Source organism: Syngnathus acus, chromosome 21 (assembly GCF_901709675.1).
Source record: "Syngnathus acus chromosome 21, fSynAcu1.2, whole genome shotgun sequence".
Taxonomy (NCBI): domain Eukaryota; kingdom Metazoa; phylum Chordata; class Actinopteri; order Syngnathiformes; family Syngnathidae; genus Syngnathus; species Syngnathus acus.
In genome coordinates, this window is record NC_051105.1 from 1,868,083 (window position 1) to 1,892,256 (window position 24,174).

The 24,174-nt window shown below is 45.1% G+C and overlaps 4 protein-coding genes and 1 long non-coding RNA gene across 5 annotated transcripts; 1 reads left to right on the forward strand and 4 right to left on the reverse strand.

Moving 5' to 3' along the window:
- The first annotated feature begins 1,880 nt into the window (after positions 1-1,880).
- cdk5r2b (cyclin-dependent kinase 5, regulatory subunit 2b (p39)) lies at positions 1,881-4,146 on the forward strand. The gene has a single exon (XM_037239848.1). The coding sequence runs from the start codon at positions 1,932-1,934 to the stop codon at positions 2,997-2,999; it is 1,068 nt and encodes a 355-aa protein (XP_037095743.1). The 5' UTR covers positions 1,881-1,931; the 3' UTR covers positions 3,000-4,146.
- A 3,748-nt stretch (positions 4,147-7,894) lies between these two features.
- fev (FEV transcription factor, ETS family member) lies at positions 7,895-11,171 on the reverse strand. The gene is made up of 3 exons (XM_037239874.1): positions 10,588-11,171; positions 10,050-10,121; positions 7,895-8,995 (listed from the first exon to the last, which is right to left on the reverse strand). Exons 1-3 carry the CDS (start codon positions 10,670-10,672, stop codon positions 8,421-8,423), a joined length of 732 nt encoding a protein of 243 aa, XP_037095769.1. The 5' UTR covers positions 10,673-11,171; the 3' UTR covers positions 7,895-8,420.
- Positions 11,172-13,715: 2,544 nt separating this feature from the next.
- cryba2b (crystallin, beta A2b) lies at positions 13,716-15,609 on the reverse strand. Its single transcript, XM_037239873.1, has 5 exons — positions 15,503-15,609; positions 14,983-15,169; positions 14,177-14,318; positions 13,941-14,083; positions 13,716-13,863 (listed from the first exon to the last, which is right to left on the reverse strand). The coding sequence occupies exons 2-5, from the start codon at positions 15,138-15,140 to the stop codon at positions 13,716-13,718; spliced, it is 591 nt and encodes a 196-aa protein (XP_037095768.1). The 5' UTR covers positions 15,141-15,169; positions 15,503-15,609.
- Positions 15,610-20,005: 4,396 nt separating this feature from the next.
- On the reverse strand, positions 20,006-20,682 carry LOC119115173. Its single transcript, XR_005096106.1, has 2 exons — positions 20,542-20,682; positions 20,006-20,463 (listed from the first exon to the last, which is right to left on the reverse strand). It is a non-coding gene; the product is annotated as an uncharacterized LOC119115173 (long non-coding RNA).
- A 441-nt stretch (positions 20,683-21,123) lies between these two features.
- umps (uridine monophosphate synthetase) lies at positions 21,124-24,120 on the reverse strand. The gene is made up of 10 exons (XM_037239830.1): positions 23,901-24,120; positions 23,409-23,562; positions 23,221-23,345; positions 22,970-23,157; positions 22,800-22,897; positions 22,563-22,723; positions 22,373-22,490; positions 22,116-22,291; positions 21,891-22,005; positions 21,124-21,737 (listed from the first exon to the last, which is right to left on the reverse strand). Exons 1-10 carry the CDS (start codon positions 24,048-24,050, stop codon positions 21,559-21,561), a joined length of 1,464 nt encoding a protein of 487 aa, XP_037095725.1. The 5' UTR covers positions 24,051-24,120; the 3' UTR covers positions 21,124-21,558.
- Between the last annotated feature and the right edge of the window lie 54 nt (positions 24,121-24,174).

The following is a 24,174-nucleotide window of genomic DNA, read 5'->3' on the forward strand; positions in this document are numbered from 1 at the left end:
CATGATTCTTATATTATTCTACATTGGTTGTTTTATTCTGCCCAAAGCTTCCTGAATTGTTTGTTACAGTCTTACATCCGCCTGCTACTTCCTCTCCAGCTTTTTTTTTTTTTTTTGTTCCCATCTAGTTGTTTGAAAAGGCCACCTTGATGCTTCATCTCAGTGGCACATTGCGAATATGCATTACACTCAGTCACATCCCACTGTCGTCTTTTGTCTGAGCGCGATGAAAGCGTCGTCGGGTCTCTCTTCCCGGGTTTGGTGTATTTGTGTGTTTGATGTTGGAACATGTGCGGCGGCCCAATCAAACGCGAGAGTGAAACGGGAAGCACGGCACGGTTATGGTCCATCTTTTGCTTTTGCCATTTTGTCTCTGTACGGTGTTTGATTGCGGCTAGTGTCCACTAAGATTGAATTGTTTGTGAATTGCACCTCAATCGGTTAATGTGCTGAGTTTAGTATTTGAGCTACAAATGATGTCACCAACTTGTCAGATGATGTCACCGATTATGCAGCCTTGTTGTCATTGACTGGCCCAAACACGCTTAGCTTTGACAGAAAGACCCTGAAAACCATTTCAGAGAACTCGGTTCAACAATTCATTAAATTAGCTCCTGAATCCAAATCAAACGCATTTGCATGAAGACCCAAAGCGCCGGGAGCTCGCTTCAACGTGATGGATCTCGCTTCGATATCCAGCCTGTGGGAGGCGTTCAACCCGAGGCAGTTTGCCGCCAACGTCAAGAACAAAGTCAACAACCTTTCTGTCATGTCCAAAGTCAAGCAGATCCAATTCATATACGACCCAAAGCAGTTTTCGGCAAACGTGAAGTCAAAGGTGAAGAAAGTGACGCTGTTTTCCTACCTGTCTTCAAACTTATCAATATCAAAATGGAGGACTACTTAAAGAACACAAACAAATGGACAAATTCCTGCTCTGACTTTGGACTTTTTTGGACCAGAATGTCAGAATGAAATAAAATGCAGCCTGTATCCCACTTGGACTTTTGTGTGCCACATGAATCAAGACTTTTGTGTGGATTGTATAAACACATTATGATTCACGTAGCAAGCTGACTGCAAACTCTTTATGAAATATATTTCCAATTTCTGAAATGTTTTTTTACGTGACAGAGTGGACATGTTGAACGTAACATCCATTTTATCACTACGCTTTACATGCAGTGCATGGAAAGTCAGTGTGTGCCTACGTAACTTTGCAACGAGGGGCCTGTTCTTCCCGAGCTAATTGGATTGGCCCTGGAATTCCCTGACACACGAATCCACTCCTGTAATTAGCTCGTCAGATTAATGACGTACTACGACACGGAATGCTAATTGGAGAGAGCCATTCAAGAGTTTGACAGGATTATGTAAGAGACTTACTACTTGCCTACTTTGTCCCAACAATATGACAATTTCATTTTCAATGAAGTGACTAGACAATGTTTACTCTAAAAAGGCTGCAATTCGGTATACTAGCACCCATTTTGATCCAATTGCCGCATCAAATTAGAACCATAAATGTCACCTCAAAATATAAACAGTAGCCTAACTGAAACCCATTGGTAGTGCTTTAAGTGCAATATAAAGACTACAAACGCGCCTTTAGTTTTTAGAACGTCGGCATCTCAACCGCAATTTTGTATTTTTCTTTACTACAGACAATTAATCAATATATGTTTGTATGCACCATTCCCCATCATTATCCCATTATGGGAAAGAGAGATCCAAATAGTCAGGTAATGAGTCTCAGGGCAAAGATAGAACTGGAGCTAAAAGAGTGCAGGTCACGTCTATATAGGCCATCAATGGTACTTAAGAGTCCACTGGGTGATTGGATCAGTCTGAAGCCTTCTGATTGGCTGCCCGCCACGTCAATCAAGAGGCTGCGCCAGCCGCTTCGTGCAGACCCAGACTAATCACATCGAATGCAGTCTTCCTCCAACGTTCTCAAGTGGACTAGACATCGCTTCGGAACCGACATCGAACATCTTCATGGATTCCATAACGTCGTCGTGACTCTTCCACGCGTTTGTGTTCCCCCCCCCCCCCCCACACACACACCGCAGCACACCGCAGCAGAAGAATCATTTGCCACCTCCGCGGCGCTCTCCTCCGCAGTCATGGGCACCGTGCTCTCCATCTCCCCCGCCAACAAGAAGGTGATCGACGTAGACGACAAGGGCGACAAGAGCCTCAAGCGGCCTTCCATGTTCGTGTCGCTGTCGTGGAAGAAGCTGGTTGCCAGCTCGGCTAAGAAGAGCGCCAAGAAAGTCACCCCAACCCCCAACCCCAACCCGCCGTGCGCTCAGGTGGCCCAGCGCAACAGCGACAACCTACGGAAAAGCCTTCAAAGCGAGGAACGCAAGCAACGAGCCCCCATCCCGGTGCCGGTCCCGACGGTGCCTGGGCACAACAACAATAACGGCAGCAGCAAGCCGCCACCAGCGGCGGCGGCGGCGCTGAAGCAAGACAGCAGCAGCCCGGCTGTTGTGGTGTCCCCGCGGCGGATAGTGATCCAGGCTTCCACCGGGGAGCTGTTGCGCTGCTTGGGGGACTTCGTGTGCCGCCGCTGCTTCAAGCTGAAGGAGTTAAATAGCGGCGAGGTGATCCTGTGGTTCCGCAACATCGACCGGACTCTGCTGCTGCAAGGCTGGCAGGACCAAGGCTTCATCACGCCGGCTAACGTGGTGTTCGTCTACCTCCTGTGCGAGGACACCCTGGACGAGAGCGTGGCCAGCGCGGCCGAGCTGCAGGGCGCCTTCCAGACCTGCTTGTACCTCGCCTACTCCTACATGGGGAACGAGATCTCCTACCCGCTCAAGCCCTTCATGATCGAGGCCAACAAGGACGTGTTCTGGGAAACCTCGCTGAGCATCATCGAGCGGCTCAGCGGCAAAATGCTGCAGCTCAACGCGGACCCGCACTTTTTCACCGAGGTTTTTCAAGAGCTGAAAAGCCAGAGGGACAGCAGCGAGGCCAACCTGGACCGCTGACGTTCCGAGAGCAAATGACAGAAGGGCGGCTTTGAATGTAAAGGCCAATTCTAAAGGCTGGATATCGCTCAAGATAGCAATGCGGCAGTAGTGTGTGTTTAGACAGCAGGAGAATCAACAACTCGCGCATGCCATCCATCAATGGTGTTGTCCTGCCTTTGTTTTGTTACAAACGACATTTACATGCTCATTTTATTCCTAATTAGCCTGCTTTCTAGCGCAGAGAGCGCTCGAGGAGCAGAAGAGCGGTGATTGCGGTTAAGCGCACATGCAGGCTGAGCTGTCCAGGGTGCTGACCTCCCTCCACCCCCACACATGCACAAGGGTGCCTTGAGATACGACGTCAATTCAAAGCGCTGTCTGAATGTCGAGACGTTTACTGCCGCCAATGAAATCAGGCATATTCATGCTTGAATCGCGCAAAAAAAATCCACAAACTCGTAAGTCAAGGCAGTCGTATCTTAAGGCACCACTGTATTGAGATGAATGTATTTTTGTTGTTTTCCAAGAAAATACTTGGACGATCTCATGCGTGCCAACCGTTGCATTGTCTTTTGCCTGCTACGATATTGTTTACATTGTTTATATGTGACATGATTTCATTTGTGGGCCAAGCGTATCAAAAAAAAACACACCGGAATGTTATTTTTCTGTAAATAATGAATGAGTCTTTGCGGTGTCATTTGCACATTTCTACATTATCAATTCGATTATGAAAGCAAGTTTACACGTAGTGTAACTTTGCAACATTAGTTCTCAACATGGTTTGTATGATGTTGTGTTGTGAAGCCATTGCTCGGAGCGGAAATGCTGCTATTTATTTATTTATTTATTCATAATTTATTTATTTTGCACAACGGTGAACAAAATTTGGACGTTTTGCACACAATTTATGGTCATCTACCAAAAAAGGCGCCAGATTACTTGCCATTAATTTGTTACACTTGCAGCTATGAATGAAGGAGCGGTGAATTTTGTACAGTTTGTTTTCCAACCTGACTGGAAAGTGTTCATTTGTTCATTCCGTGTAGTGAGCTGCTGCTAGTGATCCGTTAGACAATTCAATCTCGCTACATGTTTATACAGTCAATGGTCAGTGCAGTCATTGTTTATGGTGAGCAGGGTGAAATAAATCCTTTCAATGATGGTCTCTCGCACATTATTTTGTGGCGGTGCACACCCTGGACTGGTCGCGAGTCCACGCACATTTACACCTATGGCGCCTTGATGCGGGGAAAAAAAAATATCTGGTCGTGAGAGCATTTTCTGAAGTCGCCTATGTGAATGGATTTGTGTGAATGAGGATGTCTCGTCCATGTGGGCTGGCGGCTTCCTTCATTTGATTGGCTACATTCTGCTGCAGTCTCAAACCTCCCCCGCCCCCTCTCTCGCAGCCACTTTTTCACAGGGAGCCGGGGTTTCTATTTACAGGGCAGAATGGAAACTGCGACAACCAAAAAAATAGCAAGAGAAAGTAGGACACGGCAAGACCAAAAAAAATACAAAAACAACAGTTTGCCTTCCACAGAAATTCTGCACCGTGTAATTTTGGAATCCGAGATGTAAATGCGTGTTGAATACATCCCTTGCGAGACTTTTTTTTCTCAACACACCGACTTCATTGCAGATTCTGCAGCAGTCTTATGTAAGAGGCTGCCTTCACTATTAGCATTCAGCCCAGGTCCCTGTCTGACGGTCCGTCTGTCTGTCTGTCTGCTGGCTCGCTGCATTCTTCCTCTACTGCGTCTCCATAGCGACGGCGACAAGTGAATGAGAGCCGGACAACGTGGAAGCGGCTCAGAGCCGAAAGCAAGTTGATCTAGTGCGCAACCTGTGCTTCAATAAACATCTCTGGAGATTCTCCAGATTAATAAAAACAATTTGAAACTGACTCAAATCAGCCAATATAATCGGCGGGATGATGAATCGGTCAACTACTGCTTGTTCTATCACGATTCATCGTTTCGGGATGGGAATTGCGACGTCGTTTCGATTTCATGTATATGTTTAGCAAACGTAAACAAAGTAGGCGGACACTCATCGGGATTATTTCTATTTTGCTACCCTGCCCGCTAATCTCTTCAACACGATTACTGCAGTGTGAAAGCACGGAGGTGACCTGAGGCTTCCCTCACCAACTTCATTTTTTATTCCACTTTACAGTTCTTTTCCTCGTCCGTTGCCTCATTTTGCATACGTGACATAACTTCCGAGGCGTATATGTATGATGAAATTTGTTTTCCTCTCATTTGCAGATGAATCATCTTGCGGCGCATCAATCTGCATCCCGATTCATTCATTGCTTGTCGTCTTGCGTAACAGCCGAAATCCAATCCAGCATTTTGTTAAGACAAGAGGAGCGCTTCCATATTGCTCCCATTTGGGATATTCGCTTTCATATTGCACCAAAGAGTGTCTTCTGTAGCCTGGAGCCTGCCCCAGATGTACAAATTTGCTTTCTCCCTTTTTTCTGTCTTCCAAACTGCCTCCTGTGGGTCTATTTCGGTGGTGTCTCTGTGTGCTGTTCTAGTTAATTAACACAATCTCCAGATGGGCGATGGAGTGACTCATTGACGGCAGTGTTGACTTGACACACAGCATCCGATACTGTTGCCTTCTAGAATGGCGCTCACACACACACAGACACAAATGCAGACCTAGTTTTCCTTTCACGTAATATAAAAAAAGAAAAAGATGGAAATACCGTATGAATGTAAAGTGACAATTTCAGCCTCAAGGTCAAAAGTGAGTCATTGTGCATCCATGCTACAGTGTAGGCCAGGACGTGTACCTCTTCACACATTTGTCAATTGAAGTGATTTTATCAGTCAATCCATTATTTTTTTGTATTATATTAAATACGTGTATCACACAAACTAAAGACAATGGCAAAAATAATGCTCTCATATTTTTTGCAAGAATCTCAGACAAATCTGTTGTAGTACCGAGTCTGACCTATGAGGGGCAGCATGGCGCAACTGCATGGCATCCAAACTGACAGAACACATTCAAGATTCAAGAAATATAAAGGAAGTGTAGTTGTAGAAGAAGAAATAGAAGCAGCTAGGCTAACTGTTTGCTTGTTTGGTAACTTCACCATGGCTTTAAAAAGCTCCTGTTTGTACTGTGGCAAATAACCCAATAAAGCAGGACTCTGTGCTAATGTGCAAGTTAAGCTAGGCTAGGTTAGCCCTGCTAACAGCTTCTGTTTCTTCATTCTACACCAGCAATAAATTTGTTCCGCATACAGTAATCCACACAATCATTTCAAGACACCGTTTGCAGGAAGCAATGTACAAATAATGGCTACGTAGAACTTACCAGCCCAACAATGAAATCAGATTTTTGTCTCGGAGGTGCAGACTCTTTTGGCCTGACTGGTCCAAAGCAAAAGTATCAATTTCTTTGGTGCCCTTGAGGGTCGCGGGCCAAACCAAAGCCTTTTATAGCAAATATAACCTGGGTTGTACCATGTTTGAGCAAAGTGGAGGGGTGTTTTGCTCCGCTTTTCTTTAAAATACTGGTTTATAGGCCACAATAGAGTCAATTCAATTCATGTTTTGATCAAGTCTGGCTTAGTTATATCCAAGCATGTTGCACAGGTTTATTGTTTTGTTTTTTTACCAATTTATAGGGCAACCTGACTTTGAACAAACCACTCAAAGACAATTCTTTTTCCGACCTTCATTGATCCAAATCACCAATTCCCCATGAGAAAAACGACATGCAAAAATACCACAAAAAGTATGATTAATGATGTAATGGTGATCTTGTCTCAATTGACAATGTTCCATACGTCATGTGAAGTTTGGGCCTGTTTAATGAAACGCAAATAATAATAATAGATTTTAATGCAAGTGCCGACTGTTGTGCTTGTCACTAAACGTCGCTGGCATAGAACAATTGCGTTCTTATTCATTAGCATTTTCTTTCTCCCATGAGGAGTCCATTCTCATTTTGTGGTAGAACTTTTTTTTCTGTTGATCGTCTCGCCGTCTTGGGAGCTGACAGTCTTCTTCTTCCTGCAGCTCGCAAGAAAAACACCTACCAAGTGTTACGCAAGGGTGCTGATGAGCAGAGTTGCTTAGCAGCAACAGTTGAGGTGAGATTAGCGGCATGCGTGCTGGAGCCTTCCAATAAAGATCACTTTGCTATTATTAACTCAAGATCAAGCAAATCCTCCGAGATGGACTTTGTCTCTTTGTTTGACTGGACGAGGCAAAAGTTGGACATTTGATACATTTCATATTGTATGTGTGTGTAGGATCGTTTGAGTGCAAGTGTCATTTGTGCGTGCACTGCGGGCATTTTGAGGTTAATCCGTCATTTGCAAATGCGTCGCTGCTCTATATTTGCTCTGTGGACACCTTGTTACGTAAGAGAACCTCCGGTGGTGAAGCTACAGCGCCACCACCTGGTTGCAAGGTGGTCATTGACATTGCTCCTCAAAGATGCTTTGTCAGTAGTTAAAAAAAAAAAGATTACATAAATGTTAGAAAAAAAGGAAAAATCAAAATGGACATTTGGATGTGCTTTTAGTTTTTCGGGGGGGAAATCTGGCACAAAAGAAATGGTTTTGAAAGGACAGAAATTATATTAAAATAAGAACACAAAGTAAAAATAAAAATACATTTTACACAAATAAAAAACAAAATGCAATGAAGAATAAAAATGTGGCAATCATCAAGCAAAAAGGGACAACAACAGATATAAAAGAGGAAAGATAAAAGAATAAAACGATTGTTATTCTTATTTAACAGCAATAAACAAACAGGGCATCCTTTTTTGGAAAAACACGACGATTTTCAAACCGAGGACCCCTGTACGAATAAGTAGGTAAGGCGTTTATTGTCAAGTACTCGCCGCAAGATGGCGCCAGTCGCCCGCTAATTCAGCACAGTCATTCGTTTGCGTTTAATTGTCACTGAATTACATTCAGATACACCGTGTACGTTCAAGTCATACACGTATGATACAACAACAAAAATAACATTTTATTTTCCTTTCAGACCACATCAGTATATTTGAAACAAACAATCTCGATTGGTGATGTGGTTATCTACAACCCATTCACAGCTCTTTTTTCTTTCTTTTCTTTTAATGAAAGTACTAAAAGGGCGTCATGATGTCAAGAATGTACAGTGCTTAACAAAAATGGATTCGAATTTTGAGAGCAACATGAAGTGCGTTCATGTAGACTTGTTAAAACGGAATTTCAAATGGAATTTTGGAACCACACAAAAATAAGTCTGAAGTGAATCAAGCATATTCAAACAGGAAAGCCCCGTCAAAAACATTTTTTTTTTTAGATTGTGCTTGGGTGTAAACAAGCACGGGAGCGCCGCACACGTCACGTTTCACCCCGGGAAGCCACTGCAAGGTGCGATCCTTTACCTGCATGACGTCACGGCGACCAGTCAGTCAGTTGTAATGGTTATTAATGTTGCTGAGCGTGTTGATGCCGTTGACGCAGCCGATGTGGCTCGGCGACACGGTGGCGAAAGGCCCGGGGGGCTGTAGGTTGGTTCCCGGGGGGTGGTGGTGGTGATGGTGGTGATGGTGGTAGAGGGCGGCCGACGGAGAGCCGGCCCAGTAGGAGAAGCCCGACGGGCCGACGGCGGGCGCCACGTGCAGGTTGAGTTTGGAGATGCCCGAGAAGGGGATGGGCGAGAAGTTGCCTTGGAACTTGTAGAGGGCCTGCTCGGTGGAGGTGGGCTGGCACACCTGCGCCAGGCCGTGGAAGTCGAACTTGTAGGCGTAGCGCTTGCCGTGCACTTTGGTCATGATGTTCTTGTCGTAGTAGTAGCGGAGCGCCCGGCTCAGCTTGTCGTAGTTCATGTTGGGCTTGCTCTTGCGCTCGCCCCAGCGGCGCGCCACCTCGTCCGGGTCGATCAGCTTGAACTCGCCGTTGGTGCCCTCCCACGCGATGCACGACACGTTGCTGCTGTCCGACAGCAGCTCCAGAAGGAACTGCCACAGCTGGATCTGCCCGCTGCCTGCACGCCGGCCACGTCGCGTCACGTGCGGGAAAGGAGAAAGTCGAGAAAAGAAGAATGTGATTGGTCACGCGCATGCGTCATGATAAATAAAGCAACTCAGCTGGAATTCATGTAAGAATAATAATGCTAATTGTGACATATAGAAATAATGATGATGACTTCAAGTAATTATGATAATAAATTATGAAATAATAATAATAACGATGCATGATGACAAATAACATTGATGAGGAGGAGGAAATAAAAGTATTATTAATTGCATATTTTTCATTTTCCTATACTGGATTTCTCAATTCAATATCGATTTGCCTAATTATATTTTATCTTAAATGTCAAACTTTTTATTCTTTTCTTGTCCTTCATCAATTTTTGTTTTGGGCCATAACAATTTAATTTTTTTTTCACTGATAAAATTAGTCTTTGTATTTAATTTGGTTTTACATTAAATGTATAAAATGACTTTCTATTCGCAGAATGCAATTTGGATAGTTTTACGTTTTTACTTTTATTTCTGCTGTTTCCATTTTCTGACATTTTTTTCCAAAGGGAAATATGATCCAAATGAAATAGCCTATCAATAGTTTTCACTCAGCTTAACATTTTGTACACATTCCACCGTATCTTATCATTTAAAATGTGTGAAACATTATTATCTTTTTATTTAAAAAATATTATGATTCGCATAGTATAGTTTTTTTATGACTGCTTTTCCAAAAGCAAGTAAGTTATTTTTTGCCGTCTTATAAAATGGCAAGAACCGTAACATGAATTTAAACGCGGCAATTCTTGCCTCCCTTCTGCGTTATCTTTGATCATTATTTTCTGAGACATTTTCTTAAATTCTGGAGAAAATTAAATATGTTTTTTCTTTAGCCGTAAATATAATGAAATTGTAGCCTACATCTCACAAAATGGAATAAATATAAGACAAACACAGAAATTCACAACATGGAAAACTAGATTAAACAAATGTTAGATTCCTAAATATATTCTGTTGACATTTGGTACATTGACAAGTATTTGTATTTTTCCCTATGTATTTTTGCCTCACCTTTTTGTGCTCCAGTATTGATCGGACCCCACGATGCTCCTTTGTTGTCTTTCAACAGATTTTCTGTCGGATCTGAAATTAGAAACGGGGGGGAAATTAAATCACTCCGAGTAATCAACAGATTTTCCCTTTTACGCGCGCGGCAATCAATGTCTCCAAAAAGCTCCGAAATGTAAAGAAAACCCAAAGTGGCTACTGAAGGCCTGTGTCCGAACAAAACGTGTCATTGGAGCCAAAATGCGAAAAGAGCGCTTCGTGAAATCCTGCTTCTGCTGCTGCTGCTGCAGCTGCAGCTGAGTGAGGTCTCGCATTGCAGGTCCGGGCGGGTTCGGCTCGGAGGAGCCAGGAAACGCGTCCAGGAAGACGGATTTCCGATTTCCGACAAAAGAGCGGACGAGCTCGCAGATTGAAAAAGGAGGCGAGCGACGCTTGTGGAAGCGCAACGCCGCACAATGGATGAAAAAACGTCGTCGCACACGAATGCTTTTGTAGTTGGGCAAGGGGAAAAAAAATCATTTCGGTGTCCAAAACGACGCACCTGAGAGATACATGTTGAACATGAGCTTTCCTCCGCACTCTCTTCTCATTGTGCTCACTTGGGCACAAAAAGGCTTGGCTTTCATTTGCTTGCTGCAGGCGGAGGGGAAACGGGGGATTTTTATTAAACTTTATCTCATAACTGTGATCTGGAATAAACGCGAGTGGACAGATTGAAGTTTCCAGGCAACTGTCAGCGGCCCCCCATCTCGGAGACAATATTCAGACAGCAATTTCCTCTGCTGCATTGCTTTAATTAAAAGAGCAATTTACCTCTGTCAGCCCGCCTTGGTGCCCACAATAAAAAAAAAAAGAAAAAAAGAAAAAAAGCACAGCAGGCGATAGAAATTGGGCCCTTATCAATTTGCCATCGCAGTTTAATAAAGTCGCCGCGTTAAGATCTGAGTTTCTATGGAGAATTGAAGTGTTTGACATGGAAACCAGTTCACGTCTTGCTTGATTTTCCGCCTATTTTGCTCTCTGCAAACAGACAAGCCTGCACTTCGGACAGGATTTACCTTCAAAAACACGCTTGGATGAACGTCAGACAACAAAGACGCTGCAACCTTATGCTGAGAGGAAAAAGGGCGGAAAAAAAGGCGTACGGGGCAAAATTAACATAATTTGATTGGTTGGATCGGTTAAAGAAAATTCAGATTTTCCTGAAAATCCTGAAATACTGATGAGCATCATTAAAATACAGTAGGGTAGTAGGCCTAAGTGTTCAATGACAAGTCAATAAAAACATTCAATTACAAATATTGACAAATATTTGATTCCCAAAAACCATAAGACTGGTTCTAAAATGTACCTGCATCATTTAGAAACTATTATAAAACGTATTGCAACCAAAATATCCTTAGAATATACTGTTTGAATATTTATGAGATTCTTTTGTTTGTCACTAGAGGGAGCCCACACACCACTAGTGGTTCAGTTCAGTCGTATTTACCTTTTATACATTTTGAAGAACGGTTTACCACAATTTCACTGTGTTACTGTATGTAGTAGCATTCAAAACACAGAATAAGACTTCCTTTTCAAAAATACAAATGCAACTTATCCGCCACATAACTCCTTGTTACTGAGAATGAAAAAATGAAATAAAAATGAAATGTCCTACACTCAAATATATTTTTTAAACTCAATTAACTGTTCACGTTATCACGTTTACGTGAATAGAATAGAGTTTTAGCCTGCCTTCTATCACGGTTTAAAGTGGAAAATTATAACATTTTGATTCGATAACGTATCACGAACTGGAGTCAAAACGTCTCGCATTTTAACATGAAAACGATTCCGTTCATTGAAGATCATTTTCAAAATCGCAAAACCTTTTGGTGCATGAAACTCAACTTGAAACTAAAATCGTTACGAGATGACATCACATTAAAATTGAAAACAACGTGATATTTAAGTTTTTATTTTTCCTATTGTGGAAGCAAAACACGCACATCAGCAAAATCAGGGGGACATGTTCTGCAAATCATTTATCCAGTACTGAATGGTGAGCAAACACATTTATTCTGCATCTACATTGTACAAACATCTCAAGTATTTTTTTCCCCTTCAAACCCGCTCACACATGCGCTGAAGGCCCCTCACGAGTGGGGGCGGGGGGGAGTCGCTCTCCTCCGCCACTTCGGACCTTCTCTTTCCCGGTGTTGGGCTGACGGATGTCTCTCGCATCCCAGACTTGCTTTAGCTGCCTGCGCCCAAGTACACGTCGCAGGCAACTTAAAACAAGCCTCGAAGGCTGGACTGCGTGATCGCTTTCCACTCCGGAAAGACGCGATTCTGCTCCGCTGCAGAGAAGCAAGAGTTGAGCACGAGACCGTATGGCGCCTTGACCCGTCCTCGGCCTTAACGCTGCAGTTCCGTTGAGTTTTGTGAGCGTCCAGTCTCTTACGCGTCCTGGCGAACTTACCTTTGCGGTCCACCGTGCGCACCTGCATGCAAGCAGCGTCAATCCTCGTCGAGTGACAGACAGCACAGCGGCTTTAATCCCATTGCATGCGGAGGAATGCCTATTTGACAAAGGTGTGCACTGTGCACACAGTTACACATTTATTAAAATATCCTGTTTTTTGGGTGTGGGGCTGGGAGTTGATGCAGGCTTGTGGGTGTGTAACGCGGACGCGCACGTCCTGGACCGCGGGAGGGGGTGCGTGCGCGTGCGCGTGGAGGCAAACACACTCCAGGATCCAAGTGTGTGACTGGAAAATAAATGTCGTCTGTAACATTAGAATAGTCAAACAAAGGCTAATCATTCCAGTTCTGTTTTCAACTTGAAGAATTAAAACAATAGGTCGATATCACGAAAAATGAAACCGGATTGCCAAAACTCATATAGCTGTGGTATTAGCATGTCAATCAAAAGAGTTGGAACACAAACAAAAAAAAAACAGACTGCGGAATAAAGATGACCATTTAGCCTCTGGCTTCACTAGCAACTGAGCTACATGAAATATTCATAATTGTTTGACTATCTGCACAGCGAGCTGAACGTTACGCATGGAATCAATATCATTTCTTTAGGAGTACACAGTAAATAGAAATTTTGCCATAGCGGCACTAAACCAGGCTATGCTAGCGAGCGAAATGCAAATTGTGAACACACGCTGAGGTCTGCATTGTGGCAAAGTTACCCAAGAAGTAAAAAAAAAAAAACTTGTCGTCCATTTGCCTTATTGGTACGTGAGCTCCCCCTAGTGGCACATGGAATAGTCACTGCCAGAGCACAGTTCAGTTGTATTTAGCTTTTGGTTATCAGTAAGAATCACATCGAAGGTGTTTTTGATTGAACTTGTTTATTTCTCTTTTTCACTCAAATACAGTGAGAATGTTTAAACTGTGTGAACTGTCCATTGTATACAGATTCATGAAATGTTTGTAAAAGCAGAAGAAAACATGCATGCATATATGAGAGCAGCCTGGTTTTAAAGAAAAGCCTTTATTTCCTTTATTTTCCATTTCCATAAACACGCTCGAGCACGGTGAACAAAGCCGGCACTCCGATTCCCACACGCGGGAAGCCACGCTGAGACACAAAGACCGAGTCCACCGACCGTTGCGCTCGGTCCGGGTCGCGGGCGAGGAGAGCAATCAGTTTTTGGCATTAGGTGGAGCCTAGTGCTGGATCCTGCGGATGGACTGCACCTGGTTGGTGTGAGCCTGGGTGCTGTACTCGTTGTAGTTTCTGTACTCGCCTTGGTGTCTGTCTCTCTCCAGGATGTACTGGTAACCGCGGTAACCGGGGAACTGGTAGGCCACCCAGCTGTCGCCGGCACAAGCGTTCAGTAAGTACGACAAAGACCAGAGAGACTAGCTGCATCTTGTTGGTCGACGACTTACGCTCCGGAGTTGACTTTGATAGAAGGCACCTCTTTGGTGCACCAGCCCATGGCCTGAAGGGAGGGGTAGTCGTCGCACATCTCAAACTTGCGGCCCTGGAAGTCCTCGCCCTCGTACAGCGTCACCTTGCTGTCGCTGTGGTTCTGCGGGAGACCGTTTTGAGCTTGAACTCACAGTAAGACACTACGGCACCTGTTTGCAAAGTCCAACGTTGAAAAAAAACCACGGGCACTCACGGCACACTTGATGGGCCTGAAGGAAAGGATGTGCTCGGTCCTGTAGCTGCTGTTTCCGCTCCAGGCCTCGTAGCGGGGGTAGTCGCCCTTCTCCAGGATGAACTGCTGCCCCTGGAACTCAGGGTACTCGAAGCCCACCCAGCTACGAGCGGAGCGAGAGATGACGGACGGCCGTTAGGCTCGGACAACGGCGCTAATGAACGCGGCACGCAGCTGCTTTTTGGCTGAAAGGCGACGCAAAGCAAACATTTCATTCTGCTGCAGCTGAAGGCGCTCTTCTTATCTGATGGGCAAGTCAGTCAGCCATTGCGGCTGCAGCCAGATCGCACTCGATGCATGCTAAGCAGAAATGCAATAACACGCACGTGCAATTGCCGCCACGTCACAAAAGAAAAACATCACCTTTTAGAGATGGTGAATTGGCATCGAGCCATAATCATCCAAATGATATTTTTAGCCTATTTTATAGTTTCCCTTTTTGAATTGGACATTAGTCACAGTGGATCCAAAGTCTACACACCCCTGTTGAAAATGACAGGTCAAATGATTTTCTCTCGTTGTTTCAAAAATGTGCTCGCACATGTCCGCATCGCCCCTCGTAACTGGGATGTAGCCATGTTCAGAATTTACCACTCACAATCCACCCAATGTTATTTTTTTTAGGCTTCTTACTTTTTGCTTTCTAGGACAATCCTGGATATTTTGTGCCCAAAATCTTTTAGTAATGTTGAACTCAGGTTAGACCAGGGGTGTGTAGACTTTTGTATTGCAAGTGTGGCAGCCCCGGAACGCGGCATTGTACTTACGGTCCGTTCTCGACCTTGATGGAGCGAATCTTATTGAAGCCTCGCTCCATGATGTTCTGGCACTCAAGCATGAACTCGCAGCGCTTGCCCTGGAAGTTCTCCTCCTCCCAGACGGTGATCTTGAACTGACCCATCTGCTCCAACTGCTGAGTATTCATGGCGGCTCCTGTTGCTGCTGCTTTACTCTCTGAACCGCGAATCAAGAATTCAATGATTAACCATTGGATGCATTCAAAATGTATATGACCTACTGTAGGTTTGATTTTTCAAATATTTCCAAAATCTAACTTGAAAAATGAATCCAACCCAAATTTTTGTCACCCATAATTGTAGCATCCTGCTCTATGATATGCAAATGCTAAAGTCATAGAAAATTCCAGTACATCATATCGCACAAATAAAATGAATGCACCCACTTTTATTTTAGAGTTATCAGAAACATTATTTTTCTTGCCATTTGCTAAACACATGAATTAGCATTTTGGCCTGGGCTGTTAGTCGAATATACTGACATACTTACAGACGGTAATGAAGTGGGGCAGATCCTGCAAAATCAATGACGGGGTAGAGACCCTCGCTTGCGCTTTTATAGGGCCGGGCCCCCCTGGCCCACCGACCCGGCGGCCTTGCACACTCAGCAGCCCAGCCGGCCTGGCTGAAAGGGCGGCATTAGCCGCCTGCTTTGTGGAGGCTTCGCGGGGCCATTGTCCTCAGAGCCCACCAGCCACTTAGTCATCACTATGCCAAAGGGATAATAGACGCATGCTGGGAGCTGATCCACTCTGGGGTTTTCGCTCTCTCTCACACACACACAAAGAGAGGTGGGATGCCGGAGATAGATGAGAAGAGGAGCTGTTAACCTTTTTTGAGCACAAGAAACATAACATGGGGGGGGATCGAAGGGTGCGCCACCAAGTCACAAACAGAGGATGCACAGGTTGATTTTGCACCTTCTGCCATCTAGTGGTTTCATTGTTCTGGGTGACAATTGGCATGCAGAGTTGAACAAAGATAGATTTTGAAGCGGTGGTTCTTGGACTTCATAAGTACCACCTAAAAATGACAGTGCGCTTCGATATTGGAGAATTTAAGTGATGATTCAACTAAAATTCCATAGTGGTGCACAAAAGGGGGGGGGGGGGGGCGTTGGCTTCTGGGTGCGCACACACACGCACACACGCACACACACGCACAATGTCGAGGAAAAAAATTGTGTAATTGTTCTTCGTCACATTTTGGCATAGATAAATTAACAAAGAAAATATGACGTTGTTATAATCAAGTCAACATTATTTTGTTTGTCAAGGCAAACTATTCGACGCAAATCGTGTTGCCTATTTGGTATGATTCCGTTGTTCAACGTTTTGTTTGACCGTTGGAAACCACTTGAAAAGAAACTGCAATAATTGACATTGTTCAGATTATAGGTATTAAAAACAAAAGTTAATCAGAGACTGCTCACAAAATAACGAATCAGGAGATCGCATAATTAAAAAATCCAAAGAGAAAGAAATGAAATTATACGGCAGCACCTAGGCTGAGTGTGACATCTAGTGGTCAGATGTATATTGCAGTCATGGTCGACAAGGCCTTGGCAAAATGTGTGAGCGATTGAGCGAGCAGCTTTGTAAGCCGTCCATTGTTGTCGGACGTGTTTGTGCGTGTGGAGCAGGTGAAGGTGAGGCAGGTGAAGCTTATGTGGACGCAGATGTCACACAAGGAAAGCTCAGAAGCCTTTGTGCTCGCCTTTCCGTAATTTACAAACACAACATGCACACAATGGGTACTTTCACAAAGTCAGAAGATTGGCTCAAAGTTGCGCCTCTAATCGATTAGCAAATTAATCAGCAATTATTCGGATCATTGAAAAATGGTCCAAATCCTCCGAATTTTAGCGTGGACCAGAAATGAAGACTGTATGACTGTTTTTGCTGGTACTGAATTCACCAAGCCGGTGACCATCTTTGCTTTGTATCGATGCACACAACAAACTTTTTCCTGTGTCTATTTGCATGCGATAAGCAAGCACTCCCGTCTACAATATTGCTCTTCTATCTTGACATAGAAAAAATTCCTGTCACATTGAATGTTATGATTACAAAAGGTACACTAATGTTATTGTGCGAGTTGTGCTCAAGGACGCGTTTGTGTGTGTTCACACAGCGAGCGAGCTCTTGTTTCCCCGATCACTATGAACACAACTATTTGAATAGTCAGTGAATGCACCTGCACACACACACTCCGGAGTGTTTGCATACACGCACACACACACGTGACATTGTGTCACCGCACCGAATGCCCTTCTTCAGGTGGAAGGTTGCCACGGCAACAAATCCAGGTCAAGATGATGCAAGAAGGACATCTGCCCCTATGACATCCGAGCGTGGACGTCCCGCAAAGCAGCTGGAGGACAATTTGTCACCTTTTCTGTGCCTCGATTATTCCCGAGGAGACGTAGAACGCAATATGGATTATTATGGGATGCGCATTATTGAATTGCGTTGACAGGCACATACAGTACACACACACACACAAGATGTAAATGTCAGGGCAGTGTGCAAACGCAGACACACTCAATGACCCACCCGGTGGCATTATTAATCGTCTCTTTGCTGCTGGAACAAACAATGTGTTGCTTTTGTCGTTTGGAGGTTATCAAGTTAGGAATTGGTCATTTAAGTCACATCAATTAGTAGAAATGGCTGATTTTCATACTACAATGCAATGGCAGAAAAATTGCATTTGACATTTTTATACAAAAACTCATACGTGCAATTTAGCAGCTGCTGCCAACAACAACAAAAAACTACTAGTTGGCCAACTCAGAGAGGGAACAAGCCTCGGGCATTTGCATGACTCTTGATTATCAGTAACTGTCAGAGGAAACAACTTGCACACACACACACACACACACATAGCCTCTGGGAGCTACTCAACCAACCATTTCGAGATAGTCAAGCGCAGCGGCGGCAGTTTGGCAGGCTCCGCAAATGTAATCATGTCGCTGGTGTCCAGAAACAGACAGTGGAGTCTTAATGCTGCTGAGACAAAAGGCCGACTCAATGTAGAGCAGAGTTCACGAGGTGACTTGTCCATCCACGAGACATGTGGTCCTTAATTCACTCTCTTTATGATGTGAATGATTGAACTCTGCGTGAATGTCCCAAAAATGAGGGCAGAAGGTTTGGGACTAGCCAAGCAGGCAATTGCAGTCGACGTGACCAACAAAGTCCAAAAATCAAAACACATGATGACAACAAAGAAGAGCATGAACGGAGGGACCGGCTGAAGGAACTAAATACGAGCGCACTGATGAGACGAACAAGGCTCACCTGGACTAGACGCCGGGCAGGTACGATCTGATTGGTCGACGCAGGCAACATGGCTGACGAGGACAGCTAAAAACCAAAACGAGACATGGACATGGAACACAAGAACACATGAACACACATGAAGCCAAACCAAATGTAAACTAGACAACAAAAATAAAGATCAGCAAAATTGGCTTGTAAGAAAAATGCCTACTAAAAAAATACACATAAAGAAATAAATAATGTAATTTTAAAATGTTTAATATGTATACATTTAAATAATAAATATTTTTATAAAAGATTTTTAAAAAAGTATTTCTGCATTCAACAGTCACTAAGCGTAAAGCAGCTGATGGAAAGCTCGTATAGTGGCGCTAAAAGTCTACACACCCCTCCCTGTACAAACGGCAGCTTGAAAAAGGGACACCACGTGCACACGTGCCGACATGGAAGGTGATGCGCTCTTATAATAAGGCCGCGGTGATGTCCAATATGAGGATTGTTTTGGGTTTGCTGCTGGGAGTGGCCAGACATGCACATGGAGACAAAATTGCTGCAAGCTACTCTGGCTGTTGGGAGGGAGGGATGCACCAGCACCTGCACCGGCACCGGCACCGGCGGCGGCGGCGGCGGTGGCGGCAGGACCAGTTAGGACTGTCGGTTGCTAGTCGGCAAGGTAACCGCGCCAGGTAACCAGGACGCTGATGAGTGTCACTCTCTATTCCTCTCTGTTTAAACAAATATTGACTTACAGAGGCAAATAAGCTCTCAGGCAAAGAACCAAGACGGGCTTCCTGATGACAAGCCAGTTTGAAATGATCTTCACAAAGCATTCGGGAGTTGGAGGTTGAAGGAAAGGGTCGTTCGTCCGTGCTGCTGCTGTTTGTAATTTACTGAACTGTGTATGAGATTCAGTCAGTTCAAAAAGCTGCCACTTGCCTCTTCTTCTCTGGAAACTTCTTCTCTGGCCTCCCTCTATTTTGAGGTTGAAATGAGAGCAATACGAGTCATGGCTCCATTCTGCATCAGTCCAAATGACAGATGGCCTAAGCAGGTGTGTGTGCGCGTGCATAATGTTTAGTTAACCATTGACATAACCATTAAGTCCATCTCCCGAGTTGTGCGGCGCTCGCCCGTAGCCTCGGGTGATGACGTACGAAGTGGACGGCGATGGAAAAAACAGCCACCCTGAATGCACCACCTGGAAAATGATTATCCAAAAGGCATGAAGAGTGGACGAGATTATACAGATTAGCATCCCTGCTTTTGGAAATGTCAACTTTTTCATATTGGCTTTCCAGATACAAGAGAGTTTCCTATTCATGTCATGTTCATTTACCATGTGGACTGAATTAGATTTTTCATGTTCTAACATTTTCTAGATGGGAGGGGGAGCTTTTGATACTGTGACAACAGTCATCTAAATTGTGGTGTAATATTTATTTTCTTTTTTTTTCTAAACATCTATTCATCTTTATCCTCCTGAGGGTCACAGGTGCGCTGCAGCCGATCCTAGCTAACTTTTTTTGCGAGTGGCGGTGCATCCTGGACTGGTTGCGGTCACATTCACATCCAATATCATCATCGGGAACATCCAAATGAGATTCAAACCTAACCTCCCGCCTGTGAGGCAGACGTGCTAACCACTAGGTCACCACCGTGCTGCTTTTATGAGCTTCCTTCCTACAAAATAAAGAACCAGACACCTTTGGTAAAATAAAACATAGTTCTAGTTTATTTAAAAGTATACATTGGGTTGTGTACAAATTGGGTGGCATACACACTCAATAAAACAGGTTTCATTCAACTTGGTGCAAAAATTAAAATTACCATCAACTTGTCCCCGAGGTTACAGTAGCAACTTGTTGGGCAGCTTGTGGATTCAAAGTGTTTATTCTAATGGAGGGTGTGGGGGGGGGGGGGCACACACACATCAGTGAGGCTAAGCAACCGTCAAGCAAACTTTGCGTCTCCAGAAGCCGACCCGTACCTGCGTAACGCGAGCCGAACGAACAAAACGTCACCTTCAGGTATTGTACGTGGGGCTCAACGTGAAGCAAATACGGACGCGCGTGGAAAAGACTGCAGATGTGCTTGGGCTCCAAATTGCGCATTCATTGCGCACGGTGCTCCCTAACAGCTGGCGTCTCTTTTGCGCGCCGCGCAGGACCTTTTGGAGGACACGTTGAGTCAAGTTAGAAGCAGAACAAACAAAAGTGAAGAATTGGGCGTCAGAAATGAAACTTACCTTGAAAAAGCAGAAGCGGAAGAACGTGATGGAGCGCCTGCCCGCCCTTGTTTGGCTTCATTCATCTTTTGTGCGCACTGAACTCTAGTCAGGATCAGGTATAAGCTTTTATACCTCTACTCTCTCTCTCCCTCTCTCTCTCTCTCCTCCCCTCAGGATGGATGGATGAAAAGCAGAGAAGCTCCTCGGGGCGCGCAGACACCTGTCGCACGGTGCGTTATTCTGATCCAATATTGACACAAAGGGAGGGGGAGGGGTGGAGTGAACACACACACACACACACACACATGAACACACTAATAGAGTCATCCCTCTCTTCTGTGCCAGGCAACGTGTGTGACCTTTGAGCCGACCCGAGCGCCGAAACAAAACGGTCAATCAGCATTAATGGAGACATTTATTTACATTTCTATTTTGTTTCTATTCTCGTATCCACCAAAATGACAAGTAACTTTTGCACTTCTTGTTTGCTTTTCGAATTATCATAGGGTCATTTTCAATGGATTCGCTTTTTCATGTGGCAAATAAGAGTCATTCAGAAGGCAAACTTTTCATTGATACATTCCACACGTCAGCATGTACAGCGTCACTATTTTAATCAACTTATTCATGGTTGTGAAAAACAAATGAGACTCAAACAACATTTTATACGAATAGAATTTATATTTGGACCGGCAATGAATGTAGCTGGTTTAAAAAACAAAACATAACTGACACTCCAAATACACAACTCACATGAATTATGATTAAACAAAGACATTATTTGTGCAGATCGATAGTGTTCGTTCCGAAGACTGTCAACTAGTCCGTACATCCAGTAAGCAAGACCAGCAGAATGGATGAAACTACTGAAAAAGCAAAGGAATAAACAAAAAGTGCAGCACGGTCCAAAAAAGTTCCGGCAGTGTCAGAGCACGCAAAACAAAGAGATCAGATATAAAATGTTGAATGTAGGAAGCGGGTATCTCTATTTTAAACTTTGGCTTGACAAAAAAAAATCTCCTTTGCGTTGAGCTCCTATTGGTGATCGGTCCCCGTCCTGCGCGTGTACGCCTCCCAGCCCGACTTCCTGTAAGCCTCGGCGGCGTGCAGCCTATCAGGGGCCTCCAGGATCCCGCGTCCAACGATGATGACATCAGAGCTCTTGTTGTATATCACCTCCTCTGGCGTGGTGTACTGTTGGCCCAAGAAGTCTCCTATGTGCAGCAGGAAGAAGAAAAACGAGTCAGCTGGCAACGGGATGACAAATCTAATCGTTTTAGAACCACAGCGCCACCTTCTGTTGATGTGTAATTACTACACCGGCTCCAGTGAAGCAAGTTTCGTGGCTCATGCATGGAATTACACACCTCCAGCCTGCATCCGCACGCCAGGGCTCATGTGGATGAACTCGGGCCGCTTTGTGAGCTTGGAACCGCAGATGAAGCCGATGACAAAGTCGGAATGCTCCTCGGCCATTTTCACCTGTCAAGACGCACATCTGAGTGACACTCGCACGATCGCGGTTGCCACTTCAAAACAAGACAACATTTCAAGTGTTGTCGACATGTTTTTTTAGAGCGAGCGACATTTACCGTGGCTTCGGTGTAGTCGCCAGTGGCCAGGGAGCCCCGCGAGCTCATCTGCGCGATGAGAAGACATCCTCGGCCCAGAGGCCGTCCCACAGAGGCCAGGCCGCTCACCACGCCCGATCCCGGCACCGTGTGAGCGTTCACTATGTGGGACCACGACGAGATCCGATACAAGCCACCTGACAAATGCCAAATAATTCCATAGAGGATTTCTTGTTCGGGATTTGAAAAATAAATCTCAGCAGCTTTGCGCTTCTCACCTTCATATTGATGCTTGACCGTATTCCCGATATCGGCGAATTTGCGATCTTCGAAGACGAGGAAGTTGCGCTTGTCGGCAACGGCCTGCAGCTTCTGGGTGAAAGTCTCGGTGTAGTCCTGTTCCAAAACACCACAAACGTCTTGTTAGCTTCCTCTGTACAAATTGTTCCTGGGAGCTTTGGTGACCACCTTCAAGATATCCACGTGGGTCTTCAGTAAGCAGATCTTGGGACCCAGAGTGTCCGCAATCTGGAGCAGCTCCTCACCACTCGTGACATCCGCAGACACGCAAAGGTTGGATCGCTTCTCCGCCATGATGGTCAGAAGCTTCGACGCCAGAGGGTGAACGTCTGCGGCCGGCACAAAAACAATGTTTTGAACGCTCGTGCCGGATCTGGGCAGGATGCGCTGCCCCCGGTGGCCTACTTGGAAGTTTGGCTCTGGCTTCATAGCTCAGCTCCAAGTTCTGCTCCACACGCTGCTTCTTTGAGGCCAGGTAATCATTTCCATTCTCCTCCTTGCATCTGACAAAGACAGTAAAATGAGACGGATTGGGAGAAATTCCCAGACGGACGGACATTTTGATTTGGTCGTACTTGAAGGTGTTATTGTCCAAGATGAACTTGCGTACGCTCTGGGCCGTGCGCGCGTCGATGCGTTCGGCGGCTTTGAGCACGTCGAGCAGCTTCAACATGGAGATGATGGGGTGGAGCCGGATGCCCTTGGACGCTAGCATGTCCACCGCGCCTTGCTCGCGGTCCATCAGCACGATGGCATCTGTCACCTGTAGCGTGGTTCAGCTCAAGTTTTTTTTCCGACCGCACCTTCAGTTTTTGTCCTACCGCACCTTCAGCCCTTCTTTGTGCAGCACTTCAGCCGTTTCCAAGATGCTACTGCCACTGGTCACCGTGTCTTCAATGATGAGGCAGGTATCGCCCTCTTTAAATGAGCCCTCCACCATCCGCTTGGTTCCTAACGGAGACGCAACATTTGGATTTGATTTTCGTCCGCAAGCATGAAAATCGGGCCGCCTACCATAGTCCTTGGCCTCCTTGCGCCTGATGAGCATGGGCAGCTCATGCGTGGAGCAGATAATGGTGGCCATTGGCAAGGCCGTGTAGGGGACCCCGCATATCGAATCAAACTGGAGTTTCTCATCTTGAGCTCTCTGGTACATGAGCTTTGACACCTGCAAACGTCAACAGATAAATGCAAGCAGGAGATCATTTTTGCATTAGTTGGAACAAGTTGGAAGTGAGCAAAACTGCATAGGGTCTCATCTTAAATGTTTTACTTTCAAAGCGATCGAGTTTCGGATCGATCCGCCCGATTTTGTTAAAGCAACACCACATGCCAAAGGTAAACAAGGACATGGTGACTAAAGTGGAGGTAAAAAAAAAACGACAACGTGGACAAAATAACTGCAAAACTATTATGATAACAACTGTTCTGGATAATCCGAGATATGCTCAAGAAAATTGAAAGTAGTCCAATTTGACGCACGCGTGGAGTGGCACACGTGTTTACCTGGTTTAAGAGAGCCGGGTGGGACACGAGCACTCTCAGGTCGATATAAATAGGCGTAATCAAGCCACTCTTCAGCTTATACTCGCCAAACTTGACCGCGTTCACATCTTGCAGCTTCAGGATAAACGCGTCCATGCAAGCATTGGCCATGTTTGCGTGCCTGAAAAGTTGAGATGGTCTAGCTAACTTGAGACAGCAATACAACTTCCGCAAAACTAGTGCCGGGAAGCCGACTACTTCCGCTTTCGCCCTTTCAACGTAAGAGTATTCAGCG

Coding starts and splice junctions, on each gene's coding strand:
- fev (XM_037239874.1), bottom strand. CDS start 10,672: ATGAAAGCCAAGCCTTTTTGTGCCCAAGTGAGCACAATGAGAAGAGAG. Junction 10,122..10,587: donor GTTCAACATGTATCTCTCAG/GTGCGTCGTTTT, acceptor TTCTAATTTCAG/ATCCGACAGAAAATCTGTTG. Junction 8,996..10,049: donor CAATACTGGAGCACAAAAAG/GTGAGGCAAAAA, acceptor GCCGGCGTGCAG/GCAGCGGGCAGATCCAGCTG.
- cdk5r2b (XM_037239848.1), top strand. CDS start 1,932: ATGCAGTCTTCCTCCAACGTTCTCAAGTGGACTAGACATCGCTTCGGA.
- cryba2b (XM_037239873.1), bottom strand. CDS start 15,140: ATGAATACTCAGCAGTTGGAGCAGATGGGTCAGTTCAAGATCACCGTC. Junction 14,319..14,982: donor ATCAAGGTCGAGAACGGACC/GTAAGTACAATG, acceptor CTCCGCTCGTAG/CTGGGTGGGCTTCGAGTACC. Junction 14,084..14,176: donor TCAGGCCCATCAAGTGTGCC/GTGAGTGCCCGT, acceptor GGTCTCCCGCAG/AACCACAGCGACAGCAAGGT.
- umps (XM_037239830.1), bottom strand. CDS start 24,050: ATGGCCAATGCTTGCATGGACGCGTTTATCCTGAAGCTGCAAGATGTG. Junction 22,898..22,969: donor TTGGACAATAACACCTTCAA/GTACGACCAAAT, acceptor TGTCTTTGTCAG/ATGCAAGGAGGAGAATGGAA. Junction 21,738..21,890: donor CGTGCGGATGCAGGCTGGAG/GTGTGTAATTCC, acceptor TGCTGCACATAG/GAGACTTCTTGGGCCAACAG.